Source organism: Ochotona curzoniae, unplaced genomic scaffold (genome assembly GCF_017591425.1).
Source record: "Ochotona curzoniae isolate NIBS_2020 unplaced genomic scaffold, NIBS_Ocur_1.0 contig_4105, whole genome shotgun sequence".
Lineage (NCBI taxonomy): Eukaryota > Metazoa > Chordata > Mammalia > Lagomorpha > Ochotonidae > Ochotona > Ochotona curzoniae.
In genome coordinates, this window is record NW_024466129.1 from 2,564,889 (window position 1) to 2,586,912 (window position 22,024).

At 44.5% G+C, this 22,024-nt stretch overlaps 1 protein-coding gene across 10 annotated transcripts in view; it reads left to right on the top strand.

Annotated features, from left to right (window-relative positions):
- RABGAP1L (RAB GTPase activating protein 1 like) overlaps window positions 1-22,024 on the top strand; it is a 592,969-nt gene that overhangs the window by 550,104 nt on the left and 20,841 nt on the right. For 8 of the 10 annotated variants that reach the window (XM_040984290.1, XM_040984291.1, XM_040984293.1 and 5 more), the window contains one exon: window positions 17,762-17,854. In XM_040984290.1, coding sequence (XP_040840224.1) covers window positions 17,762-17,854 — 93 coding nt within the window. Of the gene's footprint in view, window positions 1-17,761; window positions 17,855-18,025; window positions 20,161-22,024 lie in introns of those variants that run through there. The other 2 variants (XM_040984292.1, XM_040984300.1) reach the window with 1 other exon arrangement.

Sequence of the window (22,024 nt, forward strand, 5' to 3'; positions counted from 1 at the left end):
TGCTCACCATGATGCAGTGTCTGCTCTCCATCCTTCAAACGCATTGTCTTGCCCAGAGCCAGCCCTTTGGCTTTGTAAATCGTGTGGTTGGCTAGATCCCCACACTCAGTTTAACACCCTGGCACCATCTTCCTGAACATTGAACAAAGGGCCTAGATTGTCATTCTGCATTGGATAGGTGATTTTGATTCTTCTCACACTGTGTTCCTTGTGCTCTGGGCTTGGAATACTCCTTCTCCTTTTTTGGGGTTCTCTTTTTTGTTTTTTTCAAGACTCAACTTTGTCATTCCTCAGAGGCAACTTGCCCTGTGCCATTGTAGCTCCAGCTTTGCTTCTCCTTTAAAGCACTGAGCTGACTTGGTAAGCCCAGTATTTATTCAAATTACTTGATTTTTTTTAGTTAATTTTTTTAAAGATTTATTTATTTTTGTTGCAAAGTCAGATATATATAGAGGAGGAGGGACAAGAGAGAAAGATCTTCCATCCGATAATTCACTCCTCAAGTGACCACAACAGCCGGTGCTGCACCCACCCAAAGTTAGGAGCCAGGAACTTCCTCCAGGTCTCCCACACGGGTGCAGGATTCCAAGGCTATGGACCGTCCTTGACTGCTTTCCCAGGCCACAAGCACGGAGCTGGATGGGAAGTGGGGCTGCTGAGATTAGAACCAGTGCCCATATGGGATCCCAGCACATTCAAGGCAAGGACTTTAGCTGCTAGGCCACTGCACCGGGCCCTACTTGATTATGTTTTAAAATACTTCCTCCCCACCAGATATTAAATTTTTTGAGGATGTTCACTGCATTTATTCATGGACAGCTATGTCTGCTGCACAGTTGATAGGCAATAAATGCTAGTTGAGTGAATGAGGGAATTGGTTTTTTTAAATGCAAAGGTGTAAGGATAAGGTTTTCATGCAGTGTTAAAAAACTGTAGTAATGCAACAAGGTGAAGAAATCCACCATGGGGAGAGGGTTCAGGGAGGGGTGGGGGGAATTCCAGTGCCCATAACACTGCGCCACATAATGCAATACAATTAATAAAAAAAAATTAAGGGGAGTATTTATATTACTAGACTGATGGCATAATACCTGTTGTTATTCTATTGTGCTTTTGGAAATACAATTTGACTTGATAGTTTCATTAGAAATGCAAAAAAAGTAGAAATGTTGACAAAATTTACGAATAAACATGTTAAATATTTAATGTGGATTAAACAATTCATATATATATATACGTATAAAAAAAATGGAAATGCATGGAAATGGCGATGCGGTCACCATGCAGTTTATTCCTGCTACTGGACTTTGAACAGCAGATGAGCAAGTTCGAGCCCCCTTATTCCTCTTTACTCTCATTGCTTCTCCCACGTCATCTGCCTGGTAAAGCTGAATCTCCCTAAAGGCAGATTTGTTTGTTTTTCAAACAGTCTTGTACAATAATCTTGAGTTAAATTTCTTCTAGTATAAATACCTGAAGCCTTCCACCTGTTGTATTTTTAGCCAGAGATATCTATTTCCTTTTGATCTAATTACTAGTGACAACTGACATGAAAATACTGCTTCAAATTTCCTAGCATTCTACGGCAGCGAAGTGCGATTATAGTGAACAGGCCACCTGGTGGTAATAGGGAACGCTCTCCTACTTGCCTTCCCGATCATTCTCTCTCTTGTCTCATTGTCCAGTTTTAAATAAGCTTAACCAGCTCACTGTGAGTGTGCAGCTGGACCAGCTTTCCGCGGCCTGATTTTGGAACTACATCTAGCCAATCTGTTCCCTGGAGACAGACTAGTACCTTTCAGCATGTACCCAGATTCAGCATATTACTTGCCCTAATACAGCCATGGACTTTAGCACTTGATGGTCATTTTATTACTCTCCAGTATTATACTAAAAGTTTTAGGTGGCAAATTTCTAACTACAATCATATTAAGAAATAGAAGTGAGATAGTATAATAGCTTTTGAGCATTCTCCCTGTCCCCCTCCACCCTGAGGGAAAGGAAACATCCAATCTGGTACACCAACTTAAGGTTGTTGCTGCATGATTTTTGATCAGTAAGAAATAAAGCAGCAGAGGAGCATGGGAGCTGAGCTTTCCCAGTGAAGCTGTAAGTGTCAAACCGCTCCACCGAGTGCCGGTTCCCGCACGTGTGGCAATTGGCTTTAAGCTGTAAATCCTGAAACTCGGCATCGCTGTGCCTCAGTTCTCTTGTTCTCTCCAAGAAAATTACAATCTCAAGAGCGAGAAAATCTGTCAGTTTATCTGCCCCCCGTTGTGATCTGCCCCCTCTAAACACTTTGTGCAATCTTAAACTTTTCTGAGTTCCAGTTCTGAATCAATCACCCAAGTCTATTTAACCTTCTGTTTTTCTTTGTAGTTTGCCCAAGGAAGACCAGAATGAAGGTTTTCCTACATTTTCCTATATTTTGATCAGTTTTACAGAGTGAAGAAGAGACAGAGAGAAAGATCTTCCATCCACTGGTTCACTCTGCAAATAGTTGCAACAGTCAGAGCTGAGCCATTCTGAAGCCAGGAGCCAGGAGCTTGTAGGTCTCCCACGCAGGTACAGGGTCCCAAGGCTTTGGGCTGTTCTCTACTGCTTTCCCAGGCCCCAGGCATGGAGCTGGATGGGAAGTGGAGCTGCCAGGATTAGAACCAGCACCCATATGGGATCCTGGTGCATGCAAGGCAAGGACTTTAGCCACTAGGTCACTGTGCTGGGCCCAAAAATAAGTAAATCTTAAAATAAAAAAAGAATAAATAGCTGTGTCTCGCCACCTTGGAGTGCATTTGCTCGGGGAATCGCGAGATGCATAGAAGCTTGTAAGTTTGAGTAGCTCTGGTGCTAACTAGATGACAGGTGGTACAGGTGGTTGTCATGTCACGTGCTATGATTAAGCTTTTAGTTTTAATGTCAAAAAGACTTGTTGAGTCTGTCATTGTGGTGCCTCTTTCTCAGTTTCTTCAATTTATAAAATGGGTTTCATAAGCCCTAGTTCAGTTTTGTTGAGGCGTATGCACTATGAGATATACTAAGTCTTCAGCTGGTGCTGCGCCATGTGCTCTGTACTCAGAAAGGAGAGGGCTGGGGGAGGTGTTTGTGTGTTACTCTGTTATGAAACAAAAAATGAAGTTCTGACTTAAGTTTAAACTAATTGCTTATTAAGCATGTCGATAATATTTGGCAGAACAAAATTTCAAATGAAAGCCTGTTTAACCCATAACATACCCTTCATGCAAACGTGAAAGAACCACTCTTGTTCAAATACTTATTCTTAAAAGCATGAGTTTTCTGATCTTTGAAACTTGTTATTTTGGGACCAGTACTATGGCACAGTGGGTGAAGCTGCCGTTTGGGGTGCCTGCATCTTGTAATGAAGTACCAGGTCCCAGTACTCCACTTCCATTCCAGCTTCCTCCTGAAGTGACCTGGCAGGAAGTGGATGGCGAGTGAGTGCTGGCGCTGCTGCTGCTGCCGTTGGAGAGCAAGACTGAGTTCTGGTCTTCTTTCTTTCTCTCCCTTCCCCTCTTTCAAGCAAATTAAAAGTTTTTGAAAGGAAATGACAATTTTTGCCAATTAAAAAGAAAGTTCGATCTTGCCCTTAATACTAGCTACTTATATAAATGGATCTTAGTTATATTTTGGAACATTAAAAATAGTATTTCTTGATTTTACAGATTTATTCTTTTAAAGTATATTGAGAAATTGATTTGTTTGAAACAACAGCTGGATGTTCCTTTAGGAATTAGTGGTCGCGTTCTCGGGCCGATTTACACAAGCCTCTCTGGTCTGTATCTGACTCCTTCTTTTCCTAGCACTTGGCGCTTCGTTGCTATGTTTTCCAAGCCGACAGTTTAGCGAATGGCCTGAGAAGTGCTGTAGAGGCGCCCAATCACATTAGAGCTTTTGAGTCCAAGGGTGAATGTGCCGAGTCCATGCAGGCAGAACTGGGGCAGAGCAGAATGGGATGTGTTCAAGGAACTGAAAGGGGCTCAGTGTGGCTGCGCAGGAAGCTGGGTGTCTCTAGGCTGTTTGGCTTGTGCATCCTCGTTAGTAAAAGGCATTTGTTGCTACAGCTCTGATGCGAGGAGTCTTCCAATAGTTCATGCATGAGCCAGTGTTGTGGTTCAGTGGGTAAAGCCACTGCCTATGACAGCAGTATCCCATATGGGCACTGGGTCATGACCCCACTGCTGTTCTTCTGATCTGTCTACCTGCAACTACTACCTGTAAATACTGCCTGTACATACTGCCTGCTACCTGGGAGCAGCACAAGATGGCCCCAAGATGGCCCCTGCCATTTATGTGCAAGACCGAGTGAAGTTCCTGCATCCTGGTTTCCACCTGGTCCAGCACTGGCGTTGGGGTCATCTGGGGAGTGAACAAGCAGGAGCAAGAGCTCTCTGTGTCTGTGCATCTCTCTCTGTAACTCTTTCACTTAAAAAAAATCTTATTTAAAACACATGCTTGGGCCCGGCGCGGTGGCGCAAGTGGTTAAGGTCCTCACCTTGCACGCCCGGGATCCCATATGGGCGCCGGTTCTAATCCCAGCAGCCCTGCTTCCCATCCAGCTCCCTGCCTGTGGCCCGGGAAAGCAGTCGAGGACGGCCCAAGGCTTTAGGACCCTGCACCCGTGTGGGAGACCCGGAAGAGGCTCCTGGCTTTGGATCGGCATAGCATTGGCCGTTGCGCTCACTTGGGGAGTGAATCATCGGACAGAAGATCTTCCTCTCTGTCTCTCCTCTCTGTATATCTGCCTTTCCAATAAAAAAAAAAATAAAAGAAATCTTTAAAAAAAAACACATGCTATAAAATATATAAATAGACTTCAAAATCACCCCATAATTGACTCATACTACCATGTTATAACATGCCTGAGTGGCATCTAGATTGAAGCGCTAGGAAACATACGCTATCTGTTTGATAAGCATCCTTATTACAGCAGCATGAATTCTGCGAAGACTGAAAGGATTTGGGCTGTCGCCATAGCTTACCAGGCTGAGACTGCGTGTGGCACCAGCTTCCCATACGGGCGCCAGTTTGTGTCCTGGCTGTTCAGTTCTGATCCGGCTCCCTGCCTGTGAGAAAGCAGTGGAGGATGGCTCAGGTCCTTGGGCAGCTGCACCCACATGGAAGACCTGGAGGAGGCTGCTGCTGCTCTGACTACTTGGGGAGTGGACTAGCAGATGCAAGACCACTCTGTCTCTCCTTCTCTCTGCACCTCTGGAGATTGGAAAGGAGAGTCATTGAACTACTCCAAAGCCAGGAGCCTCTTCCAGGTCTCCTGCGTGGGTGCAGGGTCCCAAGGCTTTGGACCATCTTCCACTGCTTTCCAAGGCCACAAGCAGCTGAGACATGAATTGGCACTCACTTGGGATGCTGGTGCTTGCAGGTGGAAAATTAGCCAGGTAAGCCATCGCATCAGCCCACTGAAATTTTTTTAAAAAGGAAAAGAAGAGAAAAGAAAAAAGAGAACCAACATGAAAATCTGGTGAAACTGGAGTGGAAGAATGACAACGATGCTGATGCCTGTGTGGACAATGCCCCAAACGAGCCAGCAGTTTATAAATCTTTTTTTGTTTTTAAGAAGACGGGAGACAGTGTTGAAGCTGTGAGGCATAGAAGCAAGCTGTCCACATCAATCTCTGGAGAAAAATTAACCTTGTTAGTAACCTAGTTGAGGAGCACCAGTAACAGCAGACATAGGAGCCCAATAATGTAGATTACTGAAGCACGCTTTATGTTCAATGGATGCCAAAACTCTTAGACCCAGGTTAGCTGTGGGCACAAGCAGCACTTTCAATGGAAGCTTTTGTGTGTGTGTGTGTGTGTGTGTGTGTGTGTGTGTGTGTGTTTTCAATTATTTATTTTTATTTATTTGAGAGGCAGAGAAATGAGCACTGACAGAGCCCATCCAACTAGTGGATCATACTCCAGATTCTCACAGTAGCCAGAGTTGGGCCAGGCCAAAGCCACGAGCCTGGCACTCTATCTGCATTCCCCAGTGGGTGGCAGAACCCAAGCACTTGTTCCTCACCTCTTGCCTCCAAGGTTGGCAGGAAGCCGTGGCAGAGCAGGTGAGCCGGCGCTGACCTCAAGAACCAGGCATACCAACACAGAATACAGATGTCACGTGCAGCGACTTTACTTCTGTACCAAACAGCCACATCGCAACAGAATTTTTTTTTTCCTAAAAGATATAACGTAGAAGTGTGGATACATGAAGAGGAATAAAGATCCTCAGTGTTCTGGTTCACTCCCCAAATGACTGCCAGTGCTGGGGCTGGGCCAGGCCACAGCTGGGAGTCTGAAAGCCACGTGGGTCTCCCATGTGTGTGTCAAGGGCCCAAGCGCATTTCCTGGAGCAGTAATAGGAAGCTATATCAGAAGGGTGGCAGGACTGGAACCAGTACTCCAATATGAAGGCTTGGCCTGTTGTACCACACTGACCTGTCAGCAGAAATTTATTTTATATAAAAGTTAGTTTCAGGGGGCCCTGTGTGGTAGCGTAATGGTTAAGGTCCTCGCCTTGAGTGCACCAGGATCCCATATGGGTGCCGGTTCTAATCCTGGCAGGTCCACATCCCAACCAGCTCCCTGCTTGTGACCTGGGAAAGCAGTTGAGGACAGCCCAGGGCCTTGGGACCCCACAACCACATGTGAGACCCAGAAAGAAATTCTTGGCTCCCGGCTTCAGATCAGCACAGCACCAGCCGTTACAGCCTCTTAGGGAGTGAATCTTCAGATGAAAGATCTTTCTCTCTGTCTCTGCTCCTCTCTGTATATCTGTCTTTCCAATAAAATAAAGAATTTTTTTTAAAAAAATTAGTTATGGGGTGGCCAACGGGAGAGACCTTCCATTTACAGGTTCGATTCTTAACTGGCCACAATGGATTTGGCTGGGCTAGGCTGAAGGTCAGTGCCAGGAGCCAGAAGTGTCCACCAGATTTCCACATGGTAGCAGGGCCCGCTTCTGTTTTTTTTCCAAGTAGTTAGCAGAAATTTGGATTGCAAGTGGAGAAGCCGAAACATGAACAGCTGCCCGTGTGGGATGCTGGCATTGGAGGTGTGGCTTTTCCTCCTATGGCACAACACCAGCCCCTCAACAGAAATTTGTAGAAAGTAGGATCAAGATCTTGAAGCGTTTCTTTGAAGAATTGCAGCAGTATGACTGTGAAAACAGACAAGTGTTAAAGCAGTGGCCACCGGGACGTGGAAGTGGTTCTGGGGAAGCGAAAGTGGACTGGTTGAGATCAAAGGTTGTGGCAGCAGGTTTTTTATAATAGTGTTTTGAGAAAGTTACTCGATGTTTTACCTGAAAAATACCCAGGAAAATGTCACCAAGTTTCCTTTTTTAGCATGATTCTGTTCTTGTCTATTCTTCTTATCAAAATAAGAGCAGTTTGCACATGCCAGGATCCCATTTGGGCACCAGTTTGCATCGCAGCAGCCCCACTTCCCTCCAGCTCCCTGTTTGTGGCCTGGGAAAGCAGTCGAGGACGGCCCAAAGCCTTGGGACCCTGCACCCGTGTGGGAGACCCAGAGGAAATTCCTGGCTCCTGCCTTTGGATCAGCACAACTCTGGCTGTTGTGGTCACTTGGAGAGTGAATCATCGGCAGATCTTCCTCTCTGTCTCTCCTTCGCTCCGTATATCTGACTTTGCAATAAATAAATAAAAAATAAGGGCAATAAGAAATTAAAAGGTAGACAGAATCAGTAAAATATAATAATCTCCAAACATTACTGCAATATCGGGACTATTTTGTATTAGAACATGGTAAAGAAATTGAAATCAATATTTCAGAATGTTTCATAGACATTTTGATGAGTTCACTGCTTTGTAAAGTAAGCCATGAATGTTGGAAGGTGGAGCAGGTCACAGAATTATGAATGGAGCTAGGAACCTGTCACAGGTGTGTGTATGCAGGTAGGCCTGAACTATTGGGAAAACGGGCCCTGGCAGGTGGCCTAGAAGCAGGAGTAGTGTGGAACCAGCGGAGTGCTTAGTGTTGTAACATCTGTAGCCTTGGGGTCAAGTTAGAATTGGAACAAGAGGCGAGTGTTTTTGTTCCTTGTGCCCGGCACCCTCAACCATGTGTTCTTAGGGAGCCAAATACAGCCGGTTATCGCTTACCAGCTTGTCTGTTTTCAGAAAAGTTTTTTCCTAGCCCCGTGGAGTAAAATTATCATGGAATAATATTCTCCCTCCATTGGTCATTGTTTTGCTAAGCTCTCTGAAGCGGAGTGGCGGAAGTTGACAGAACACATGCCTTCTTCGATGCCTTCTCCGGAGTCTACCCCTTTAATGTCTTCCCAAATCCTTCACTCAGCTCCCAACTCAGAGCTGGACTTGTGGTTGCTGGAAGCTGGCTTCATCTCTGGACTGCGTTAAGCCATTGCAGAACTAAGTGTAACTTGGACTTGGGGACCCTGGCACGTCCCATTTTCCATGGAATGTAATGCTCTACCTGGTAGCCATTTTTCCTATGTCCAAGGACTGATATATTTAATGAGATAATTATGTTCATTCTAGGAAATGATCTGAAGTGGGCAAGAAGAGTATGTAATGTACTATACTGTTGGCATGTTATACCAATTTTTTAAGCATATGAACTTGTTAGCATGAAGAATCTTTGAAAATATCAACATGGCTCATATCAGCCTTTTGCTGTTGTCATTGCTGGATAATAATTTATTTTTCTTGCATTTGCATTCATCAGTAAATATTGTATCTTTTATTTCTTTTTTAGACATATATTTGTTTCCTTTTGAAAGGCAGGTTTTACAGAAAGAAAAGGCAGAGAGAGAGAGAGAGAGAGAGAGAGGAATCTTCTAGGTATTGGCCTACTCCCCAGATGGCCATAATGCTGGAGCTGAGCTGATTATGAACCAGGAGTTTCAGCTAGATCTCCCACATGAGTACAGGGGGCCAAGGACTTGAGCCATCCCTCTTTACTTTCCAAGCCCCTTGGCAGGAAGGTGGTTCAGAAGTGGAGCAGCCAAAACTTGAACCTACACCCATATGGGAGACTAGTGTCTGCAGGTGGAGGATTAGCCTGTTGAGCCATGGTGACAACCCTGTATCTTACATATGTTAAATAGAAAAGACTCATCACTTCACGAGTAAGAGCTGTTATCAGTGACTCGGAGTTACTGTTGAGGGGAAGTACTTTGCATTTAATTTGGACAAGGAAGTCATTATGGTGAGGCATTTCCTCCTTGTTGACCACTTTATCTCTTCTTTCTTAAAAAAAAATTATGTGAGAGATTAAAGAGAGAGGGAATGGGAGAGAGAGACACACAGACAGTGAGAGAAAGGAAAGGAAGGAAGAAAAGCAGGAGAAAGAGAAATCTTCCATCTATGGTTCACTTTCTAAATGACCCCGGTGGCCAGGGCTGGGCCAGGCTGAAGCCAGGAGCCTGGAACTCCATCTGGGTCTCCGCTGTGGGTGGCAGGAGTCTGTGCCTAGGTCATCTTTGCCTTCCCAGATGATGTGGATGCTTGCTGAGCTGGAGCTGTGGCAGCAGGGACTTGAGTTGGTGCTGCTCTGGAATGCCAGCATCACAGGTGGGCTTAACCCTCTGCAACACAAAACCAACCCCTAAAACGAAACCAAGTTTTTTAAAAAAATAAGTCTGTCAACTACAGATCAAATGATCTTTACTCCAGCTTGTAAAATACCACTTGTGTACTCCTCTCTGTTAGAAATAAAATGTGTCTTTTTTCTTTCAAGGAAAATGCACATCATGAAAGAACTCTGCTTGGGTCTCATGGTTTTTATTAGGAATACTGACTGCAGGGGCAGGCATTTGCTGCGGTGCTTAAGACACCTATTGGGATGCCCACCTCTCGTACCAGAGGGCCTGCCTTTCAGTTCTAGCCACGTTCCGTTCTATGTCTGCTAATGTCGACCCTGGGAGGGAGCCTTGCTGGCTCGAGCAGGAGAACCGCGGCCGTGCACACAGCAGAGCAGGGCTGACTCCCAATCCCAAAAGGACAAATACCATATGTTCTCTCTAATATAAGGAAACCATCATGCAAATTAGGCTTTTGTGTTTTCTTTTTGTCACCCATGTGTTGGTTATTCAGTGGCGTGTTTTTGAACTCCATGGTATTGTATTTTTAGCATATCTGTTGTTGATCTTAGTCATGACTTCTCATTCAAGGGAATGTATAGTGGTGGCGTAAGAGAGACTGCCATATCTAGATCTGAAGACACAATGCAACATGAATTCCCTACTTCCAAATCAAAGATGGACTCCCAGTGAGACCGTTGGACATATCTAGACAATGGGATGCTGGGCCATCTGACATTGTCTGTACCAGCAACGTCAGGGTACACTTACATAACAGACTGATGGAATTACAACTCCTTATGAAGGACTACACTACTGTAGCAATATGGGGGAAATCAGCCAGGGGGTGGGAATCCCATACCCTACATAATTGGACTACAAAATCCAAAATAGAAAAAGATTCACCTACTTAAAAAAAAAAAAAGATCCTGAGCCTCAATTACACCTGCCAAGTTCCTTCTACCAGTGCCAGTGTAGGCAGCATATTCACAGCGTCTGGGGGTCAGCACATTTGCAGGGGCATCGTGTGCCCGCCTTTGTCTTCTTAACTGATGTTTTGTAATTGTTTTTCTGTAAAAAATCAAGAGTTCATTTAACAGAAAAATACTGAGTAGGTATAGACATGGCAAAAATCATGGAGGTGCTATTCAAATGAGTAGTTTGCCAGGATGAGGTGTAGCTCAGACTCCAGCTGGCCCCACTGTAGCAGGGAGTGCGTGCAGGGCGCTGGCCACATGTATTCCCGTTCCTCATCCTGAAGATGGTCTTGAGAAGTCCCTGCAACCTAGTGTCCCGATTCCGTGCAGGTGGATGCTGACAGCATGGGTTTGTGTGTCAGTATAAGCACAGCAGGGAAGTCCCTAAACATCAGAAATGACTGGAAGGATGAAAACATGGTCATGTCTCCGAAGGCTGCTAGTTCCCAGCGTGGTGGTCCGAGTGTCCAGCCCTGGGCCCCATGGCCGCCAGGGGTCCTCTTGCCAGGCTCGGCTCTCCGGTTTTCTCTTTCTATGTGATTGTGATAAACCGCATTTCCGAGTGAGGGCCCGTCAGTTGCACTCAAACAGCAGTGGGTTCTTTGAGGACAGTCCCTGAACCCGTTAAACAGGAAAGCTGAAGATGACCTAGAACTGACATAGACATTAACAAACACTCATGATTCTTCGCATGTTCTTCATATCTACACTCATGCTAAATTGTTTTAACTTAAGGGGAGAAATACTGATACTGCTCTTGAGATAATAGATTATTTCAATTCTAATAACTCTTAAGGCTTTCATTCTTTTAATTAAAACTACATCCTGAAGAGATATTTTTTTCTCCAATAAAATTTTTTAAGCTTCGGTGTACCAGTCCCTAAAATCAAATAAAGTTTGTCCTAAAACACAGCTTTAAAAGCTGGAAGTCCACTGTCTTTTCATTATTTTATAGTAAGAAGAGTTTCATATCAGCTCCCGTCTCTTCCTCCTCCACCCTGTTCCTCCTGTTTGCGCATTGTTCCAATCACAGGTGGTTGCTCAGCATCACCCCACGGCACAAGATAAATAAGCTTGGAAGGTTTCCTAGCAACATACTGTTCTGGGAACCTGCTCTGCTTCCCTGAACATGATGAAGCTGAACATGCTAGAATCTCAGCCAGATGGGAGAGGGTTAGCTTTCTGAGGGTGCTTAATTCATTTTTAAAAAATCGCTCCCAATAACTGTAAGTAGCAAGATCGACTCTTCAAGGGACATGCTTTTCATGTAAAAAAAAAAAAATCTTAGTTTAAATTAAAACATTTTGTTTTAGATGTATTCTCTAGTAGCAAGCTTACATTATCTAATTCAGACACTGATGAATAGATCCATTTTAGAACCCCGTGGACAATATTTCAACAAAGAACTGATACTCCACCTGGTCCTTTGTGCTCTGATATTCCACATTTAAATGTAACAGCATGGTGGCCCCCGGCACAGAGGCTTCCCCACCTTCAGCGGCTCCCAGGGACCCATGGAGACACCTCAGCAGTGCCGGAGGCCCTCAGAACTCCCCCTAGTTGCTCGGCTCTAGGGCTCCGACAGAGCCAGGCATTTCTGCCTCTTGGTCTTGAGAATCTGTAGTTCGTTTTCTGGGTAAATGATGAATGCGTATAAGCAAAAGAAAGCTCAGGAAACTAAGGCCACCGTCCAAATCAAGAGAAATGATGCGATTATTCGTTGGCACATGATCCTGTGTGTGCTCTCCCTATTTGTCTGCTGGTCTATACGGCAGCAGCACAGTGGGCGTTACTTCCCATTCTGTCACACTGTGTGTGGTCATAGCGTACCGTGGAAGGTCTCTTGGGATTCAGTAACTGGGAGTAGTGTCTCTCAATGGCAATATTCCAGCAGTCCTTGGCAATTCAGTTATACTTTATTTTATTTTTTTAATGTAAAATTTTATTTTTATTTTGACAATCTTTACATAGTTAATTAGGGTAAGAAGGTTCAAGGGTTACAGGAAAGTGGATAATACTAGTATGTTTTCCATATTGTTTCCTTCATGTTTAAAAGGGGGTGTTAAGGGAGAAGGCCCACCCAATTTCCCACCTTCCCAAGGTCCCGGATATAGGGCATGCTCTGAGGTTCTTGCTCAAGTGGTTTTGATATTGCACCAGTTATGAGTTGCTGTCAATCTTGCCACTCCAAGCACTATGAGGTCTTTGAAAAATCCACTGATTGACATAGTCCATCATAGCTGAGATGGTTGATTTACCTGTTCTGTCTTCTCTCTTTTCTTGGTTTGGGTTCTGAGTCCGGCATTTAGATTAGGAAGATCTCCAAAGAAACTTCCAGTCCAACCTGGTTCTGCCCAGCACATACTTGGCCCTCACATAAACCAGTAGGAGCTGCAGCCCAGTTGGAGCGACCCACAATAACCCCCACCAGGCCCACCCCCTACCCTGGTTTGCCAGTATGTGTAGCAGTAATCCAGTCTGTCCCACACCCCGTTCCACCCCAGCCACTATCTTAGTTTTATGTCCTCCTGTGGAAGTGGTAACCCAAGAGGGATGAGCCCACTATTTCCCTCCCATGCCTCTCCCACTCCCAGATTCCAGCTGATGCTGTGGCTAAGCCCAAACAACCCTCACCCACTCTAATTTTGTTTGCACCAGTAGGAATAATCAGCCCAGCCCGGCTTTTCCCTGATCTAGTCCACATGAGGTGCACAGGTATGGTAGCTCTGCCTAGTCTAGTCTGCCCCCATCCCAGCCTATGCTCTTCTGCGGCAGTAGCTGTCCAGCAAAGGAACCCTCCCTTATTCCCCTGCTGGCTCTGCCCACTTCCTTTCTTGTTCTCAGGCTGGTTGGGTGCTGCGGTCCCTTCCGGTACAGGCAACCTCACCTTGGCATTCCGTATTGTGCACTAGTCTTTGTTGCGACCAAACCTGGCTCGACCCACACTGGTGCCTGAATTTGCCAGTGGATGACGTGGACAGATTCAGCCTGGTCTTGCCCCCACGTCTGCCAATTGTATGCCAGTGTGTAGCTTTCCATGGCCTATTCTGGGCTGTTTCCTATCATGTTTCTTGCGCTTACCTGCCGGGTCTGTGTCCTGCCAGAGGAGTTGCCCAGGCTTCTCCATCAGAACCTCTCCCAATGCCAGGTTTCACGCATACCAGTGGGTCCATGAGCCAACCCTACTCAGTCCACCTCCTGTCATAGCAGGAACTGTGGCTTTTCCTGACTGGCCTTCAACCCAATCTGGTTCTTGCTGTTGGATGTTCCAGCCCAGCCATGGTTTGTCCATATCCATGTATGGCTCACACATGGCTCAGTAGGGGTTTGAGACCTTGCCTAGTCCATCCCACATCTGCCCTGATCCTCCAGGACACCAGGGGGTGTTGGGGTCCGTCCCGGTTCGGTGCATCCAATCCCAGTCCACACTTATGCCAAGGGAGACTACAACTGTTTCCAGATCAGAACGCAGCCCCCCTTCCAGGCCACATGCCTCTTGGTGGGAACCTCAGCCCAGCTAGTGTTGTCCCCTTTGCTCCCCAACCAGGTCTGTTCCCAGCCATAGATCACTTGCCTGCCAGTGGATGCTCTGACTCAGCTTGGCACAGCCCCTCCCCTGTCCCAAACTCTGCCTTAGACACTGTGGCTTAGCGTTCCTGGCTCCCACAGACCAGTAGGTGCAAGAGCCTAGCTCGGCATGACCTCTGCTCCCTCCTGGTTTCTAGTTTTACTTGTGGGCTAAGGTTTGCTCAGTCGTGTCTGATCTACTCTGTTCCATTACCAGTTGACACATTAGCCAGCTGTTGGAGCTACTTTTGCAGGACAAGCCCCAAGCCATAGTTTCTGCATGGACTGGTATTTGGTGGTCAGCATTATTAGTGATTACAAGTTTTGCAAAGGAAGAGTTACTGCCTGTTTCAGGTCCAAGAAGCACAATGGGTTCCACCTGAAGCTAATTAAGCAGTGACTCAAAGAACCAAATCCCCAGAGCTCCCCAGCCGGGCGGCCAGCAGGCAGAGCCTGGCACCAAATGGCGCACTGGCAGGCCCAGGAACAGCTCACCATGTGCACATGGCGGCTGTCCGGGATCCAGGCATGAGACGCCCTGTCCTGAGACCCACCAGCTGCCGGGAGGCTGCTGGAGGTTTAAATTCCCAGGCCCAAGGTCGCACCCCTCCCAAATCCCATTCACCGCCCAATGAAGGCAACGGGTGGGTCCCGGACCTGCCCAGTCCCAGAGACCTCCCCCCTCAGTCTACTCACCCCGAAGGAAGCAGCCCCCGGAGCCCAGCAGGCCTGGGAACAGCTCACCATGTGCACATGGCGGCTGTCTGGGATCCAGGCATGAGACACCCCGTCCTGAGACCCACCCAAGCAATTCAGTTACACTTTAGAAAATGTTCTCCATGCTGAATAGGGGAGATGTTTCCCCATCAACCAGATGAATATTTTATTTTATTTTTTTTTAAAGATTTATTTGTCTTTATTGCAAATTCAGATATATAGAAAGGAGGAGAGACAGGGAGGAGGATCTTCCATCTAATTGTTCACTCCGCAAGCAGCCACGAATGCTGGAGCTGAGCCAATCTAGAGCAGGAGCCAGGAGCTTCTTCTAGATCTCCCATGCAGGTGCAGGATCCCAAAGCTCGGCTGCTTTCCCGGGCCACAGGCAGGGAGCTGGATGGGAAGCAGTTCAGCCGGGATTAAAACCGGCAACCATATGAGATCCCAGCACGTTGAAGGTGACTTTAACCACTAGGCTATCACGACAGGCCCAGATGAATATTTGAATGTGCTTGTCCAGTGGTTTGTGCTACAAATCAGGATTTGGACTAAATTAGTAGAACTTCCCATTTGTGATAAGAAGCAGAAAATTCTAGTGCTTTTTAGGAATCCTGGAGGGTAACAGGAAAGTAATTAGATAAGCTAGAGAATAGCACCTAATGTCTTTGTTTTTTAACTTAACCAAGTCTCTAGTTAGAGAATTGAAGTTGTACTCATTGCAGGAAGCTGGAAGATAAATGTATTTTTTTGCGGATACTGCCCTTCTCTTTTCCTCCAGCGTACATATGCATATTTTCTAACTACTGTATTTTTAGCTAAGAAACGATCTGGAGTTGTGTTGCTGGTTAGGCCTCTGCCTAGAGCACCGGCCGTAGATATCGGAGCGTGGGTTTGAGTCCTGGTTCCTCCACCTCCAGTCCAGCTCCCTGCTAATACACCTTCGAAGACAGCTGAGGATGAAGTGGTTAGGCCCCTGGCACCCACGTGAGAGACCTAGTTTCAGACTCTTGGTTTCATCCTGGCCTAACTCTGGCTGTTGCAGACATGTGGGGGAGTGAACCAATGGATGGAAAATCTCTTTCTCTCTCTTTCCATGTTTGTCAATCTGCCTTTTAAAAAAAGAGAATGATTCTTTAAAAAAGCAAAACAAAACAAAAAAATAGCCTTTAGAGTGTCCAAGATGGGCCAGACATCTTGGTGGATGTTGGAGGCATCAACGTGTCTACTTTGTCAAATCTGTAATAAATCAGAAAAAAACAGTATATTTGTAATTTTTAAAGGTTTATTTATTTTCATTTGAAAGCGAGAGAGAGAGAGAGAGATGTTATCTCCCATCCCCTGGTTCATTCCACAGCTGCTAAATAGCTAGAGTTGGGCCAAGCTAAAGCGACTAACTTTATCCAGGTCTCAAGCACTTTGTGCATTAGCAGGTCACTGAGTCAGAAGTGGAGGAAGGACTTAAACCCAGGCACTCCGGCGGGGGACACAAACATCCAGGTGTCTTAATCACTGTGTGCCAAATGTCCACTCCAGCAGGACTGTAATCTTAACAAGCAAAAACCCATTTTTATTCACTTCAAATGAAGGTATATATATATATTAAGGAAATATTTTGATGTTGAAAGAAATTGAATACTTTTAGTTGCTTAAGAAAAGGCTAATAGTAGACTTGAATCTGCAATCTGAATAGAATGAAATATAACCTACATTTTGATTGAATGCTTTAAATACTGTTAAAATCTTCTAAAAATCAGGCTTTGTTTGTTTGTTTGTGTGTAAGTAAGGCAGAACAATAAAGGAAGACGGAGAGAGAGAGGAAAGACCTTCCACTCCCCGGATGGCCGCAACAGTCAGGCTTGGGCCAGGCTGGCCCCAGCCAGAAATTCTGTCTGGGTCTCCCGTGTAGGTGACAGGGTCCAAGAAACGGGGCCATTGTCCAGAAAACAGAGTGAGAAGCGGGCAGCTGGGATTCCAGTGGGCACTCAGACATGGGGCAGCTGGGGTGGGAGCAGCAGGTTGAACTGGACAACACAAGGCCAGCCCCGAGCAATGAGATGCTTCACCATGTTGAACAGTTCATTCTCCTGACAACCACCGTGGGGTATAAATTTATTTACTTGATGTATTACAAATAAAGAAACCCACTGAAAGCATGAATGTCTGGATTATGTAATTAAAAAGTAAGTAATGCATATTCAGACTGCTCTGTCTAGTGCCCCGTTCTGTGACTCCGATCATGCCGCACGAGCTTGCTACTTTAGAGGTCTTCTGGTTCATAATGATCTGGTCTTTTTTCAGAAAAGAATTAAATACTGTCTCCTGAGGATGGCAGTTTTAGTAAGAAATAGATGAATTGCTCAGGTGATTTTTATTTTATTTTATTATATAGCATGATGAACTTGTATTATTTTAAGTGTCAACTGTAAGTCTTTCTTTTTGGTATCTTAACTCATTTTTAAAAGTTTGTTGCACAGCTTTTCTATGTCTATAATCATTTTCAAGACTACTATTTATTAAAGATAGTTAAAAATTAACAGCACCATTAAATCCATTAACAAAAAAGTTATGATATCACCAATATCATAAAATAGAGATGGGCAAACTCCGGCCTGTTCTTACAGAAGACCTTATGTTGGAACACTGGGGCACTTATTCATTTGTTTATCACCTATGGCAAGTTGTGTGCAGAAGAGCAGGGCTGGATGGCTGCTTCCTAGACTATGTAGCCCACCAGAGCCCAGATGTACACTGCGCTCTGTGCAGGGAAGGCTTCCCATCCCCCTGCTCTAGGTGCCAGATGCCCCTAATTTGGAGTTGGACATCTCCACTAGAATGCCAGAAACTTCTTTAAGAAACTCACCAGAAAATCTCTGCCTAAATGATGTTCTAGTCTAACATGCCTTCCCTCTGATCCTTACAGGTCCCAACCAAAAAGCTGAAGAAATATGAGAAAGAATATCAGACGATGCGAGAGAGTCAGCTGCAGCAAGAAGACCCCATGGACAGGTACAAGGTACGCAAGGTGTTTTGCACCTGTCAGAGCCAAGGGCTTCACTTTCAGCCTCAAGCAGGCCAGACAAGTTCAGTCCTTTCTGGATTGTTTGACCAGACCCTGTCCAGTCCAGGCGTGTTTTCATTTTAGGATCCTCCCAAGTAGCCAACCATAATATTTCTTTTCTTTCAGTTTGTATATTTGTAGGTAACTCCAGCTGTTGCATTTATACTGAGAATCTTCATAAGAAGCTGAGAGAAGGAGAGGGAAAAGGAAAGAAAGTGGCTTTCTGCTTTCAAAACTCAGGAAAAAAAAAAGAAAAATGGCAAAGTATGGTTTTAGCATTGCATGATCACATCCTCAGAGACTTTTAGAAGGTGAACTATTGCAAGACTGGCAAGAGAATGTTTTGTAATTATTTGTGTGTGTAGCAAATGTTAACAATGCAAACTTATTTGGAAAGAAAAATAAAAATCCCGAAGGTGCATCAAGCATGTTAGTGGTGTCTGTTGCAACACTTGTTTCCACAAACTCGTGAATGACGGGGATGTTTGACTCTAGCATGAAGTTTCAGAGTCCAGATGATTTCAGCTGAACGTCCAATTTAATTGTGGTATTTCTTTTACAAAGTGGGTTGTTCGTGGAGTCAGGTCTCTTCAGTGCCAATTAGCTATGCTATTCCCAAGGATTTGGTGTGTCGGAAGATACCGTTTTCCAACTTACTTTTCCAAAGCAAAATATTATTGTCTTTCTTCAACCTGTTCTGATTTTTCTGATTCATGCAGGTGCATAGCAGCCCATCCTCTTTGCACACCAGCTGGCTAATACAACACAGTATTCTATTTCAGCAGTAAGAACCAGTGCCAACATCCTGCCAGAGCCCTGGGTAATATTGTTGGTTGGGTCACCCTCTGTGGGTTGACATTGCCTTTGTGCAGCAGCATTATTTACATGGTCAGAAAGCTGATATGGGTGGCACAGGTGCACCGTGCATCTCTGTTGCTTTAGAATTAAGTGACATGCTTGAATGTAGAGGAACATGAGGAAAGAGTATGTAGATTTTGCAGTCCAGCTGAGTTGAAATGTTGGCTTTCTACACGAAAGAGAATAGAATTTGAAACACCTGTGTCACTGCTGAGCATCTTGTCTGTTTGTGGAGTCCTTTCCTCATCTGTCCAGCGTGTGATGTCCTTGAGGGATTTGCGTGAAGATGAGGGTTGCTGGATGCAAAGTCCTTGGGACAAAGTTGGTGCTGAGCAAAAGATTATTACTAGTTCTATAAGGCGTACCACTAAGATTTACTCGACAAGTGCAGGCTCTGCCCCTACAGTCCGTTGATTAATTTCCTTATATTTCTTATATTTCTCCTGAGTATGGCAACTGAATAACTAGCATCATTGTTTATCCCTTTGTGTATATTACTGGCTAATGAATGAATAATAAAATTCTGCACACTGTTGTGGTAGATAATTACACATATGAACAGAAAGTATGCTATTAGACAAGGTTTGAGGCTAATTTCACCACCCACTGTCCCCTCAGTGGAGCCAGTTTTAATGTAAGTCATATAGCGTGCTTGTTGAGAAGGGCTTCAAAGCAGTCGTTATGAAGATTATTAAAGATTCAAGATGAAGTCCTCCTGCTGCTGTATCATTCTTAATTTTTATTGTTGCCATCACTGCGAAGAATGCTTTATTACTTGAAAGCAAACTTGCGCATTTGGAATTAGACTAGGACTTGTTGCTATGGACTAGGGTTTGTTTTGGACAAGGCAGGTATGTATGAATAGTAATGTGTATATTATTTTTAAACTACTTAGAACATGTAAGATCATTTGTGTAAAAGTAGAAATAAAATATGTTGGTGTTTTTTGGGGGTCGGATAACACTTTTGAGTGCGATGATCTCACCTGTGCTTGCTAGACAAAGTATGTGTCTCTTCTGGATGATTTCATAGCTTTTTCACACATTGCCTGACCAATGTTTGTGCACTTTTTAAATAGTGTCTAATTTTTGGCAAAATTACTCTGCTATAATTAGAATTACATCTGCCGAATGGTAATTGATAACATAGTTTCCAGCCATCAACAGATTGATCCTTCAGATGAGATCATCACATAGTTCAAGAAGCTAACTGTAGTTACCTGATGGAAGCAGCAGGTGTCTGGGAGAATACCTTTTAGAATTTCCTAAGTTTAGTGCTGTCATGAATAAGATCTCTAACCTGGGAATGAGCCTGACTTTGGACTAGGAATCCAGTTAACATAAACTCTTAAAAATAACTCAAGAAGACATTTGAAGGCACTGAGGACTTGCATTAATTCTATTTCTTAGAAAAAGACAAAAAAGTATTTGTTGAACCTCCTCAACCATTAGAATTCACATTACTTAAAATGCCAAGGCTAGGGACTGACATTGTGGCTTAATGGATAAAGCTATCACCTGAGATGCTGGCATCCCATATGGGCACTGGTTATGCCCCAAGTATTCCACTTCCAGCCCACATTCCTGCTAAGGTGCCAGAGAAAGCAGCAGAAGATGTCCTGAGTACCAGGCCCCCATGTGGGAGATCTGGAAGATGCTTCCAGATCCGGCCTTGGTCCTGGTCCAGCCCTGTCTATTTTAGCCATTTGGGAAGTGAAGAAGTGAATTGGTGGATGGATGATCATAGTCTCTCTCTCTCTCTCTCTCTCTCTCTCTCCCTCTCTGTAACTCTGCTTTTTAAATAAAAAATCTGGAAATGTTACATCTACCTTGTAGCTTTCCATATGACAAGAGTCTTAAGAATGTTACGGGAATGAAGAAAACAAAACAAAACGAAAACAAAAACCCAGAAATACCGTGCAATAAGGGGATTCTAAGAGATATTTCTGTTCAGTACTCTTTTCCTTGGTCATGGAAGCATTGCAGGAAGACCCTAAGTCTGGATTTCATGGTGTATGAAATTCATGTGTATTTGTACACACACAGCCTCCAACACACAAACAAAAGCAACTAACATAAACATCAGCGCCCAAGCAGTATCCCAAGAGGTGGCTTCCAGCTCATCATCTCCCTTCCACGAACTCCACATACCAGGGATACTTGTGTGGAAGCCATGCTTGAAAGAGGCTTTCCATCAGATCAAACTGATGACTAACTGTTGATCCTGTATGTACCCAGATGCCAACACAAGCCAGCGGTATGATCAGTTGCAGTCATGTCCCTCGTTTTCCAGCTAGAATACTTGTTGAACATACACACTGATGAACACACACACACAGATACAGACATACATAAATATATACACATTGCTGTGCTGACCAGTCTTGGCATTAGTTTGTACTTGAAATTCAGTGAACCCCCAGAATGACTACTTAGGATGAGGAATGGCCAGCCTCTATAAGGGTCAGTCATTTGGTCTGGTCCTGCCAAGGCAACTGCAGGCAGCGATTGAAATCCAATAGATCAACAGCAGGCTCATTTTTAAGTTCATACTCTTGAGTGGCCTGCAAATGATGCTATAAATATCCCAATAGCCTTTGACAGAAAAAAGGTTCCCCACCTCTGGTAGCTTTTAGTGTACAGGACTACATTCTGAGAAACAGAAAGCAAACTGAACTGCAAGAATATAGAACATGTTTTCTAAATATCTTTGGTCATCTTTCTTAACTTGGACCTAGACAAATTTATTTAATCAACTCTTTATCGACTCTGATATTTTGGTGTGTAAATTTATTTACTGGTTTCAAACAAGGTGAAATGTGGGAGAGAGATTTCACTGTAGAAATACAGGAAGTGCATTTTCATTTTGTTCAAGTTCCCGGGAGCCCCAAGGCAGTGGATATGTGCGGCTGCTTTACTGCATGTTAAGGATGAGGAACCTCGTCCTTAGTAGTATTTTCCATCCTAAAGAGTGAATTGTTTTCGCTGTGGGGAAAGTTTTCTGGCGATGTAATCAATTGATGGTGTTTTTTAGAGACCTGCAGCCTTCGCATTCCTTTGCAGAATGATGTGTTTTTCTGTTTTAATTAAAGAACTACTTACACAAATGTAGGTTAAGCCTTAAAAAAACAGCCAGTTAATTAAATGCAATGACTCTCCCAAAGCTAACGAAGATTACCTGTCTGGGTGGAAAATCCTAGGGAGACTGAAATGCTTGGTGTTAGATATACACAATTTCTGATTGAAGTAACTTATCCATGTCCAGGGT